This window comes from Acyrthosiphon pisum, chromosome A1 (assembly GCF_005508785.2).
Source record: "Acyrthosiphon pisum isolate AL4f chromosome A1, pea_aphid_22Mar2018_4r6ur, whole genome shotgun sequence".
Lineage (NCBI taxonomy): Eukaryota > Metazoa > Arthropoda > Insecta > Hemiptera > Aphididae > Acyrthosiphon > Acyrthosiphon pisum.
This window is the reverse complement of record NC_042494.1, coordinates 101212336-101226367: the sequence shown is the minus strand read 5'-3', so window position 1 is coordinate 101226367 and position 14032 is coordinate 101212336. Positions and strand designations below refer to the sequence as shown.

The window sequence follows — 14032 nt, the reverse complement described above, 5'->3', positions numbered from 1 at the left end:
GACAAAAAGTTTTTATCTCCAGATATTGCACCCGCTATGTCCCGGTCCAACGTGTCACGATTGGAAAAACATAGTCGCAGCCGCGTTGAGATTACTGCTACTGCAGTCTCAGTATATAGTATATACATTATACCTAATATATAATACTTATAACGATTCAATAATAATAAAAACGCACATGACTATAAGTTTAATAGTCATTCTTGCAACAGACCCCGCACGCGAGCTATAGTGATCATCGTAGTTGTCGTCGTTGTTTTAAGCACGGCATTTTGATCATCACGATCTCAATCGCACGTGCGCTGTTCTTGCGTGTCTAATACTTGCCTGTTGTACGCGAGTTTACATAAAACCCGGACGAGAATATATATATATATAATTTATTAAACACCGACTATTAACCCCAGTCATCAATCGATTGATTGCAGTGCTGGCTGACTGAAACGATTCTTGCTGCAGCAGCATCGCGATCGATATTTTATCACTATTGTAGACGCTGGTTGTGAGTTGTGACGATTAAAAAAACTACTTCAGCTGTATAATATTATGAAGACGTGATTCATGACGTGGTGCAGTAATCCGTTGGAGACGCACTGAAAATAATATTGGAGTTTGAGAACAACTCAACGTTGGGACCGAATTCTGTCGTCGGCGAAACTGATACAGTGATACCTATATACCTACGATGCGATGAAACTGATATCTATATACGGTGCGATATTACTTCAACATAATACAATATTATTATCATCTCCCGGGTCGCGGTCGTTCGCCGTGTCTCTGTCGGGGAAAGATCGAGTACGACGGAGTGGTCGATGATTTTTTTTTTCCGGTAAGGAACTATTTGGCCCGTACGTGAAACGAATGCGCGAATAGGAGAATCGTCCCGCGTACCATGTAGAGTTGAGTAATATAATGTTATAAGAAGAAAAAAATAGAAACAATAAATAATAATATATAAAATTATGAGAATTTTCCTCGTGATTCGCCTAGCCGATGTGTGTATGGTATAGCAATGCCGCCATAACATGCTTCCGCCACCGACGACTGATCAAAATTCTTTGCGCGACACATTATTATTATAATCGTTGACTTCGTACCTATATATACACCGATCGATAAATACACACACACACACACACACATACATAATATATATTCTACCCCGGCCCGAGTATTTCAATTTATTTTCCAATGAGCGTTGTATTCTTTTTTATTTTAAGAATGTTGCCGGTAAAAATAAGTATATAAATAAAAAAAATCCTATATACGCGACGTATTTTATTGCAACTCTAATAATAATAATAATATATACTATTGAGTCTCAATTAAAGCCACTTTATAATTACCCCAACGATGTGTATAATAACAGTGTAAACAATCACGACGCGTGCTGCAGTTGACGGCTTTGTAATTTTTCGAGTGAACATTGTTGTATAAGGTATACGACATACGTCATATTATATATGTATACGATCATGCATATTTGTTAGTATAGGTATTATATATTGGTTCCTGTTGCATATAATAATATTATTACATGCATAATAATATTATTGTATAATGCATATTATACCAACTCGCGTTATTATTTACGTGCTTCTGACAGTTTTTCCCTGCACGTGACCGTCCGGGTGTTAAAACGTTCGCATATATTTCTTCTTGGTCGGTATACCTAGGTACGTATTTATACCTCGTTAAAGGTATATACCTATAATATACCTCTGTTCTTTGTACATACGTCGATATTTTACACGTATAAGCAAGCATATAAACACACACACACACACACACTGACTGCACACATGAGTTGTATGAGTCAGATACGTGATGATAATATTATTATATGAGATAGACCGACGGCCTTTCACCTGCCGCGCGACCTCTGCGGTGTTCCCACAGCCTATTACACGCGTGTAGATACCTATACATAGGTTCATATAGGTACATATAAAAACCTTATGCATTCGGATAGATTATGATGTATGTGTGTCCGCTGCAGAATCCTCGTCCTCCGCCCACATATTGTTGTTGTTGTTGCGCCGCCGCGTCGTGGCCGCGCTCGCGAGGTCTTCGGGGTTAAATCGCCGCGAAAAATCTTTTTAAAAAATATTACATTATATTCGCGCGACCGTAATCATTATATTACTACGATGATATTATTGTTCCTGTACCGATGATCCTGTAAAGTACAATATATTATAGTGTTCACCGTGACTACCGCCGCACATCATCGCTGTGGGCCAATAGAAAGCTTCGAAACATCGGTTTATATTATAATAATATCGTTATAATAATAATAATAATCGTATTATAAAGATGTATACTCTAACCTCTATAATATAATAATATAGTCTTTATCATCACGCCTCCGCCCATCATTGACGGTCGAGATATTATTCGATTGCCTACGCGTAAATAAAAATTTCTTTCTCGCCACACAACGTCGTACGTTTTGTGTTTCCGTTTTTATTCAAACAGTGTTGGATTACCTATCGTGAACGATCGCAATACCCTTCTCGCACACTAAGTATCGTGTTTAAATTCGCGCAGAATAAAATGTATAATTTATTTGTTAGGTATATAGGTAATAATATAGGGTTATAAAAATATCATTACCTAAGTGCTCGCCTAGATTGCCAATAAAATATTTTTTTGACGTAGAATTAGGGGATGTTGAATAGTTGCACTATTCGACTCCCCTCCCCCGTTTGTACTATATAACGATCCTTTTTTGATATTACATCGATCACTACACTTTTTGATTTGATCGATAAATTAATGTACCTTACATAACTGTAATATATCGAAATATCGTGGCTAAATTGTATACTATTTAAAATTATGAATGTATAGAGTACGATCCGCTGCTAAACATATAACCACGCGCTAAAGCCCGTGCATTTGCCGCGGTCCGAGTTGACGAGTTAAGTCACGTGGTAATCACACACTCCTTATACATGGTTAAAGTACAATTATTATATTACATATATTGATATATATATATTATTCGCACTCCTCTGGGTACCCTTGAATGACGAAAATGGCGATATCTCTAGTATAATATATAATAATATAATATCGTATCGTCGCTGCATCCCGGACGCACGCGCGTGCACTCGTCGCCAGACTCGGAATTTCGTTTCTAATTTACCGTCTCAATGTTATCTAGTTTGTTGCCTATGTACACACTATTGTAAACGCGTATAAGCATATACATATTTATATTGAACACAGTTATGCGGCCGAATCGATTACACATGTCCGACACGATGTAAAATGACATACCTTTATGTCCTATATATCGGTATCATTATCATCGTAGTTACTGCATTTTATGAGTGCAATGCGTAATCGACACAATTATATTTTACCGTACTGTAATATTATGTAGATGTATAATTCAATTATGACCCATAATGTACAAAACCTGCAATTTTCATTGAGGCAGTGGCAAAAATATAAAGAATAACAGATAACGTTCGAATCCGCGACAAATCTTTACATAATGTACATGGATATACGGGGTAATATTAGTCTACGACTTGGAACGCGTACGTACGAGTGTATATAATGATATATTATAATATTATGTGCAGCCCGCCGTGTGCGGGGCCAGGTTTCTGTGGTCAGCGAGTACTCTATCTATAATATATGCGTATTATATTATATACATTATATTGTTATATTATGCATATAGCTATAATATTATAGGTATATAATATAATGATAGCTGGTTATGTATTGGTACTCCCGAAGCAATTTACCGGAGCAATAATCCATCTCGCGGATACACCCATTTCGGCTAACCTATTCGTATATAATATAATATATATACACACACACATATACACATAATATATATTGTATTTTGGTACGTGCAGTCGTAAAACCGACGTGTACATATTATAATATACTTTCAGCTGTTGTTCAATTTCCTCGTCAACGACGAAGGTATTATACCTAGGTATACATAAACTCGCGCATTAATATTATATACGTTATTTTTCTTCCGATATCGAATACCCGATGATTTTCATATATTTTATACCTATACCTGCAGCCTGCCGCATGTATAATATTATACTGCCGAGAGATCGAATACGTTTTCTACCGATTTGGCAACCGAATTGTTGCGGTAAAGCCTTCTCACGAGTTGATGCACAATAATATGCAATTTATATGTAACACGTATTTACAAAATCACTGTACCTATAATATGAATCCTAGTGTTTTGCTCCGACACACCGTCCTTGTCGTTTTCCATCGCTAAATTCGTGCTGCGCGCCGAAACAATTCGGTCGCGGTCTCTCTTGTCCGCTCAGCGTATAACATCATAATATAATATACATGCCTCGGCTGTACACCGGACATAAATAATATTAATTACGGGTGAGCGTGCATTGTGGCACATAAAACGCGTTCGATTTATACAAATGTACCTATATATTATACATATATAAAAACAATTGACCGTTGAGGGCTAACCGCTTCTCCGGACTCGGGTGTCGTGCTGCGCTATCGGCGTATATCCATCGTCATGTGTATATATTATTTTATTATATGCTATGTAGCAGGTATCATAATATACGCGTATTGGCATCGGCTTGGGCGCGGGCGGGCGGACGTCCTTTTTGTTTTTGACACTGCGTTCGCGGTGGCGGCAACCTTACGCAAAACAGGAATATCCGGTCCAAATACCCTATATATCGTATATGATATTATAATAAGCACATGGGTGTGTGTAATCGGTCGATTTGATCGATCGATGGATTAGTAGCTATGGGGGATAACGCACACATGCGCACGTTTAAAATAATTATGCAATTGTACGATATTTTATTATTATTGTGCACGGACAGAAAAACGTTATTGCTCTCTAGGTCGATGGCACGCTTGTTTGCCCAGGCCGCGTTAATTTATAAATCACCATTTCTCGTTGACGCGTTTTCACAGCATCTGAGTACCTACTCGTGTATAGGTATATCATATAACCTTCCCTGGTACCTATATATTATAACTGGGTTAAGTTGAACGGGTCTACTCTCAATGTTTTATGTCATTTTCGCGTTTGCGAGGAAAACATATAATAATAACACACACGACGCACATGATATCATTGCATTGTATTCAGCGGGTCACCGGTTTTTTATTTATAATATTTAAAACATTCTTATCCCTTTTTCACCCCGTATAGTCCCCCAAATATAGTTTCGGTACGGTATTTGGTACATACGATCATATTATTATATAGGTATATAACCTTTTACCAATATACTTAAGGTCTAAGCCGAACAACAATGGCTTCACGAATCATATATATATATATTTATAGTCGAGGTACCTACATTAGGATTTATATTTTTATCGACTTCCATCTCGTTTGGGGGTAGATATCATATTATATTGTTATTATATACTATATATTCACGTATGTGTGTGACGGGGCAACTACGGTCCCGAGGCGCAATCATCGTGATTACAGTCATTTGCATATATGTGTAATATGTATGGTCTGTTCAGCGGCGTGCATGTATAGTATTATAACTCTTCGGATAACTCCGTGTACCAAATTAACGGTGTTATTTCCCTTCTGTCCGTGTATAATATTAATATAATATACTACGGACACGCCGTCTTGTCGCTATATATACATGTATGTAGTTATTACTTAGGTAGGTAATTTTTTTTTTATTATCTCCCACAAATCATTTGTTCAGCGACGGCGACTGTGTACTTATATCCATATGTATTTATGTATATATGTTTATGCGTGTGAGTGTGTATTACACCTATACGATATTATAGGAACACCTATGTATATAATATAGGTACATAGTACACACCCGAGTAGTTATACTATATGTACGAATGGCGACGACGAGGAAATTCCCATGAGATCGGTTGCTGACAAACGACGAAAAACCAGTAATCAAAAAATATATCGTCGGTAAAAAACTGACATTGTTGTTTACGTATATAATAAAAATATTATATATCTAATTTTCGTGCGTACCATATACATACTATACCTATATATGCGCCGTCTGAGACCTAAAACGACCAGAAAAAAAAAATCGTTACTCGGTCGGCGCCCGCGGTTACTTGAAAATTACATTGTTTGTTTTCTTAAGTATAATTATGGTAGTTGTCCTTTTTCTGTCCTACGGATAATGTACCTTCGGTTTTCGTGCGGAACGTTGCAGCGTGTGTATCATTTCATCTTTTTACTCGGAAACCCTTAGATTCCACTTTCGACGATATCTGTTGGGGGAACTCGTAAATGGCGACCTATTTATTATCGACTATATACCGCATAATATGTATAGACCGATCTCTACTACAGGAAGGGCGTACGGGTATACCTAGTAAACAAACCGTGAACATATTTGTCGAAATCATGAGAATTTCAAGCATCGTGGTGGTGAAAATAACAATAATAAAAAAACCGTTACTCTGTGCACACACAATATGACCTTTTTCGTTTATTATTATTATTTTGTTTTTAATCGCAATATTTAAATCGTACGACACGACTTCTAATCCGCGCGTATGCCGCATCATCATATATTATATCTCCTTCAGACACACAAGCATTATTATAATACCCGCTCTCGAAAAAAAACAAATATCGAAACTGTGATAAACGCGCGACATGCGCTCGCACTCGGCGCGCTCCTCATTTGTCAATGTCGACCTTTAAATCCTTTTCGCATCAAATAGCCCCGAGCCCGGCATACCTATACACATTATTATACATATATATCACGTGCAGTGTGTGTATAGGCTCGGTTACCCATTGTCGTCAGCGATAACGTCGTCGCATGAATAGATCGCGAAAAAAAAAATCACTCGTTGCGCAAGACCGCCGCTGTTTCGTAAATGATTTTCAAAAGGGTTATGTAAACACGGACCGGGATGAAGCCATGCATCGCGGGGTGCAGTATATACTATATATATCTGTGTATAATATGTACCCGTCGGCGCAAAACGCAGTTCTCATGCCCTCCGATCACTGTCTCATCCCTCCCTCCGAGCATCATTGTGCGGTGCGCGCGCTATATTTATTCGGAAATCTTATAAAATAATTAATCACCCGGGGGGGTCGTGTGTCTTCCGAGCCGACATCCGATTCGTCGCAAGTCCCTCGATTTTTTTTTGTTTGTATGGTTTTCAATTTTTTTCGAGATCGCTTCATCGTCGATGCGATGACTTTTTTGCCACTTCATACATACAATCCGCTGCACACAACGCACATCTCCGACTCACCCTTATCATCACCACGTCGAAACTAAGAACGCGGAACAAGTCGCCTGATTGGGCTATATTTATTTCTATGAATATGTTATGGTGACTATCTCAATATAGTAGTTACACGCGAGTACAGTAATATGTGGCTAAAAAACACCGCGTAATGACGTCGATATAATACGATTTTGGTCCATTACGAAAAACAAGCGCGTAATAATAATAACATAACTATATACTTATATACCGGCATTTCTAACATAACTATACCGACAATCGAGCGAAATATACATTAATAATGATAATAATAACAATATGATATTGCACGTGGTTGCGGCGTTTACACGGCAGCGTGGAGCGGAAAACGAGAAAACGACGACGACACTTGTTAATGAAATCGTTTGGGGAACCGTGGTCGTGGTCGGTCGAGTCGGTGCAGTTGGCGGCGCGCGTGTGCAGTGGCACAACAGGTTCAGTTTTTTTTTAACGAGACCAAAGGTCACGGCGGTAAACATTATATACTATTTATACAAACAATATAACACGCACACAACAACAACAACTATAATAACTACAACAATATAATAACAATAATAACTGGTTATCATCGTACACCCGTATTTGTTGTGTGCGGTGCGGCAGGTTAGTTGTTCTGTTAGGCGGCGGGCGGGCAGAACGAGTTTCGCAGCCGTGGTCTGTCAGGCGCACTTTGGTCCAGTTCTTCGGACGAGTGACGACTTATTCATGTTACGGGGTGACCCCCCAAAAACAATAATCCAGCACCGCCGGTATAGACAATAGACGAGCGCCGATGACCTTTGTTTTCGGCACAGTTTTTCATAAATCACCTCGTCGAATGGAAGAGTCGTCGTCGTCTTCTGTTTTGCAGCGGCTTAATACGTCTACTGCAGGAAGCCGCCGCCGAGAACAGGTCGATCGAACCGAACCGGTCCGGTCTGGCGCGCGCACAAACGTGAGCCCCTCGGCGCCGGATATCGCTCCGTCTACCTCATAATAATAGTAATAATAATAATAATAATAATGCAACAACAATGCGCTGTCATTCATCCGCGATCCGCGCGATTCATTCACGAAACGCGTGCGCCGCTCGTGATCTCGTCCGTCGTCGTCGTTTACTGTATAGGTAGCGGACATAATATTGTTGTATCGTATGTACTTACATGTGATCTCTATTAGATCTCTTCTTTCCGTTTAAATCGTCGTCGTCATTATCATACGACAATCTCGCGTTAATTATTTACTATTGTCAGATGCGATCGATCGGCGGATTTCACTGGAAAAAGAGTGAACTTTCGTCGGCCGATCTGTGTTGCCATGTACCGCCCGGACACGTATTCGATACAACACATACCTAAACGTACCTACACGTATATAGCGTATAATATGCGGTGAAAGTCGGCTGCAATAGTTGTTTGAAATCTATAACATATTTTCACCATTTAGACGCCTGCCTCCCCTCCCCGCTCCATCATGAGATCGTTATAGGTATAATATATATATATATGTCCGCAAGTATTTTATAATAATAATAATATACGCGATCGTTTTCCGTTTGAATAAAGATTTCTCGACAAAAACGCGGCGATGACTGCAATAGGTCTCACATAGTTTTTGATTCGCAAAGGCTCAGCAGTCGTAAGGGCGCGCTGGGTGTGCAGAGGATAATGGGATATATAGAAATGAAACTTTCCATAATATAATTATTTTTTGTGTGCGTACCCCTTAAAACTTATGTATACCCACATACCTACCTACCTGTGCGATAGTGATACCTGAACGGAGGACGTTTTTTTTTTCGCGGGCTGTTTTTGTAGGAGACGGCGGGGTAGCTGCAGCGAGGACGACGAAGTCACCGGCGCCGTTGTCGACGGCGACGGACAGCATCACCACCGCCGGCGACACAATCATCACCGCGACGACGGCATGGCCGATTCGGACACGAACGGTGGTGGTGGCGCCGGGGGAGGAGGAGGCGGTGGCGGGGGTGGTGGCGTGGCCGAACAACCCGCCGAGCCGGGTGGCTGGAGGCAATCGTACTACGAACACCCGCTGACCGCCGCCACGTCAGCCATGCTCAACATTTCGGGCGGCGCTTCCGGAGACGAACAGGGCCAGCAGTCGGGCCAGGGACAGGGCCAGGGCGGTGCACCACTCAGTTTCGTCTACGAGTATTACAAGCTGCCGCACCTGTCCGACTCCGTCAAGGACAAACATCTTGCCGACATATGGCCGTAAGTGTCATAGCGCGCGCGCGCGTATAATCTGCGTGACCGCTGCCGCTGCTACCTCCGCCGCCGCCGCTTCTCTTTTTATTCATACATTTTTATCGCCTATATAACTCGTCATTTTCCTATAATATAATAAATTATGCGCACATGTGTCTCTTGGCCGTTTGTCGTGTTTCAAAAATAACACAATAACCAAATACTGAATACGACGATGCATCGTTGATATTATTATTATTATAAAACAAAATAACATAATAATCAAGTTTAACACCGTTATTTTGATGTATATATATATATATTATTATTTGTGTATAACATTTTTACTTATACTTAAGGTTTGCTTTTTTTAACAAATATGCTTATGAGGATTGAGGAGAGCATTGTCTCCGCCATTCGGTTGGGTTCCGCCGCTGAATTTTTTGTCGTCGGCTACGCATGTGTCGCATGGCAAAAACAAGTTTACGAGTTGTCATCGATTGTGGAGTTATTGTATGGCCATGTAATCTCGCAACAGTGCACTGCAATACTAAAAGAAAACGACATTTTCGAGGGCATCTTGTATAGGCGCCTCGTTTCATTTTGTTATCGCTGACGCTAATTATTAACTATACCGACATCGCGGTTTATGGTCAACGATCGTATGAGTTACTGATGTTCAAATCGCGCCGACGTCGTTATTGATAATAATTTAGGATATTCAATTGCGTAATGCCCTCAAATTTATATTAGTATCGTTTGTTTTTTAAATGTTAAACATTATTTATGGTGAGAATAATATTACGTCTACGATCGCAAACAGGTATGATTTTAAATCCACGTGAACTTGGTTTTGCAGTTTTCTAGAACAATAACAACTATTAGAGTACTACTACTCTTCTTAGTCGCGTAATCGGTGTTTTTATAATTTCGTCACTTTTCGTAATACCATTGAGTGTATAATATTGTCAAAATATATAGGTACTCAATGGTAAGACATATCATACACGTTGAAGATATATGTATTATTTTTATATAGGTAGGTACCTACCGTCAGCCACATTTTTATACATATTATGTTTTAGGTGAAATATTAAGAAGTTTGTTTACTCGTTTTAGGTGATTTGCGTATTTTATTTCACGTTACATTATATTAATAATAATAATATCGTTATTGCCTAATTTGTATAAAAACAACACTAACGTGTTATGTGGCCGACTTGTGTAACGGCAATAAAGTTCATCGCTTAACTATATTTAGGTACCTATAAAACAAAATCCATAAGGTTATTATCTTAATCATCGTCTATAGCTCGACGTTAGAATATAACACGCATTTCGTTCGACAACTAACGTACAACGTACCTATATCATATTATGGTGTGTGTATCCCTTATATCTGCGGTGATATTATTATGTAATATGTATAGATACGTTATCGTGCTGATATGTATATAATCTGATATTGTAAATCATGCTGAATAACATATTATATTATGTAGGTACACCTAGGCATATAGTTTTTGCCACATTTAGAAATCCACAAGTAAAAATACACCTGGTTGCGGTATACAATAATAGTATTATTATGTTCGTTTTATACATGGCGAGTACTGTAAAATAGAATATTAAATATTTAATAACGTAAATATTCGTAATGTTCAATAAATACTGCATCTTGCGTGATAAAAATTCAAACGGATTTTCTGTGCAAAATGTAAAATCTTTCATTTCTGGATAAATGTTGAAAACGGCAGTCAACGATCACAATAGCCCCACAGCCTATTATATTTTAGAACCTTAGTATATCACTACTCTTCCATAATAGCCTTTGAAGCTGCAGCAATGGGGTTCTTCCATATTGCGCTGGTTATATTATATTATTATAAAAGGTAGAAACGCCTTTTACTTGTCCAACATAATAAAGTATTGTTCTTTACTCAACCTTATAATATTACAGAATATGTCGTAACAAATGCCGTAATTGAAAATGTAATATAAAAAAAAAAACTATTTGGTCATTATTTTAGTGTTGATATTATTTATATAATATTATATGACAATATTTAACTGCGCAATATTAATCCATGATGTAGATTGTAACATCTTGTTGGTACTTGTCTGCAATATTTCTAAATTAAATTTGACAAGTACAATAAATGCCTAATAATAATATTATTTATTGTATTGCTTAGGACTTCAGGTAAATTGTAAACACGCCCATAAACATATTATAATACATATTATAATATTTGTTTGGAAAACCTACATTGTAAATACGTACAAATTGATGAATAATAATAGGTACACTTTTATTAAATAAATAAATTGCCTATATAGGTACATATATTATTATGTTTATGTGTACTTAATATTATAATATATTTAAATCAATTATGCATAATACGTTAGTACGAATAATCTTACTGTAATTTAATCATATTACCGGCAACGTTTTATGTACTTACAAATATGTACTTGTACTTGCACAATCGTGCCTAATATCAATTACTGTTTTTGTCAATAAAAAATTATGCATGTATTATCTACTAATCGGGACATGCACGTTTCGAGTATCGGTTTAACGACTAATTTTTGTATATCACTGGAAACTCATATAGTAATGTGTACATATACAAACATTATATTATATTACTTTTAGGTATACGTATAAAGAAGCGTTACATATATTTGCACATTTCACTCGAAAATGTATACGCTGCAGACGGTGAAATGTGTTTTTAACGAGTGCACGCAGACGTTTGTAAAACTTGATATTCAGTCGTGCCCGGAGAGCACTTATTATTATATATTATTTTAATAATGATAATAATATTATACGCTATTGTTTTGAAAATATAACACTGCGACACCGACACTATACCCACACGGCTATACACAATATATCTGGTTTGCGGCGAATCGCAAAAATATTATGTTCGGTTTTTTCCTTCTTTCTTATAATTGGTTAGAAACAATAGAGATACGTCTTTTGCCTCTTTAAATCAGAAACCACCGCTACTTTTATATAATATATTATTTTTTTTGTCGTTACATAGAAATGCGATGCGCATATTTCGGTCGCGTGAGAGGGTTACACCCGTACGGCTTCGTCATTAACTCTAAAGTCAGCGACGGCGGTTCGTCGCGTATCTTACAATATAATATATAGACGATATTATATTATATAATAAGCTACTTAAATGTTGTTTTATCTACGCGATGGGCTCGCGGGACCTTTGATACTAATAATATCGAATTACGAGACGACGACGATACCGTGCGCGCGCGTACACACAAAAATTAGGCCCCCGGGTTCTTTTGTGCTCGGGTATTTATAATATTATTATTGCGGGACGTGATCTATAATTTATAGCCCCGGCACGGTACACGCACACACACCTACCTTACCTAGTCCTATATAATATATAACGCGTAGTTATGTGCTCGCAATTATAGCCCATTGTCGTAACGTATTCGGCCGTCGTAATATTTCATAGCACGCGGGCGCGAGCAACCCTTTTTTTGTGTACGTTCCTATATATTATAATATTTTACGTGTTCCTGCCGCGAGTTTGTGCGCATTATATAATGTACGCTCGTTCGTATATTAAAAAATAACGTACGGGAGGTCTTATACAAGCGCGTGCAGTTGTGTATGGAGCACATTATAATATCCGCCGCGGCTGCAGCGTCTCCGAAATCTGATATTCGGCATCGTCTAATTGTCGACATTTAACGGACGAATAAATCCGAAGATTATCTCGCTCGCGGACCACTCCTCCCCTCGCGCTCACATCCCGTGCATATACAGCGTGGTTGCAATACTCATATACTCTTGCAGAGCGTGTGTATAGGGTTGAGGCGCATGACGACCAATCGGAGTCTGCATTCCCGGACGTGACTCGCGTATATTTAAGACTAAGAGACGTGAGAAAAAAATGTAGCCTGCATGCGCGTTACTCATTTAATGTATAATATATAGCTACCTATAGTGTAATATATTTTGGTATGTTTTCGAAACGTATTTTTTTTTAATTTCCATATATGAGAGCCCACCACCGAAGCATCGTCGTTAAACGGTGCGTGAGGTGTCATCCTCGGTTTCCAGTCCATTTAATTCGGCATTGGCTCGCGTTCGTCCGGATGGGCGTGGTGCCCACCCGAGTTCCGTGTACGTTTATTTACGGGGGGCTGGGAGGGGCGCTCGTCGCCTGCTGCTGCATTACGGCCGATATATGCATGTGACGATAACATGAATAATATAATATATTAATATATATTATTACACTATTATACACGACGTGATAGACAGTATCGTAGCGCCGCATTTAAATGAACGATAATACGATATTATACGAGTTCAAAGCTGTGCTATAAATGGTTCGGGATAAAGATCTAAAATCAATCCCCGAGAATAGGCCACAGACGTGTAGCACTGCCCATATTATAATATATATTATGGTTTTTATGTTATAACGGTTTGGTTTTTTTTTCATATAATATATAATATAGCTCGCGCGATATCTCCGCTAGTTTCGGCCGCAGTCTTTTCAACG

General features: G+C 38.4%; 1 protein-coding gene across 7 annotated transcripts in view; it reads left to right on the top strand.

Moving 5' to 3' along the window:
- Positions 1-14032, top strand: part of LOC100164591 (protein grainyhead) — a 104969-nt gene that overhangs the window by 59266 nt on the left and 31671 nt on the right. For all 7 annotated transcript variants that reach the window (XR_003839114.1, XM_029487916.1, XM_029487917.1 and 4 more), the window contains exon 3: positions 9084-9500. Coding sequence is in view for 6 of the 7 variants with exons in the window: in XM_029487916.1 (XP_029343776.1) it covers positions 9084-9500 (417 nt within the window). In the remaining variant the exon portion in view is untranslated. The remainder of the gene's footprint in view (positions 1-9083; positions 9501-14032) is intronic.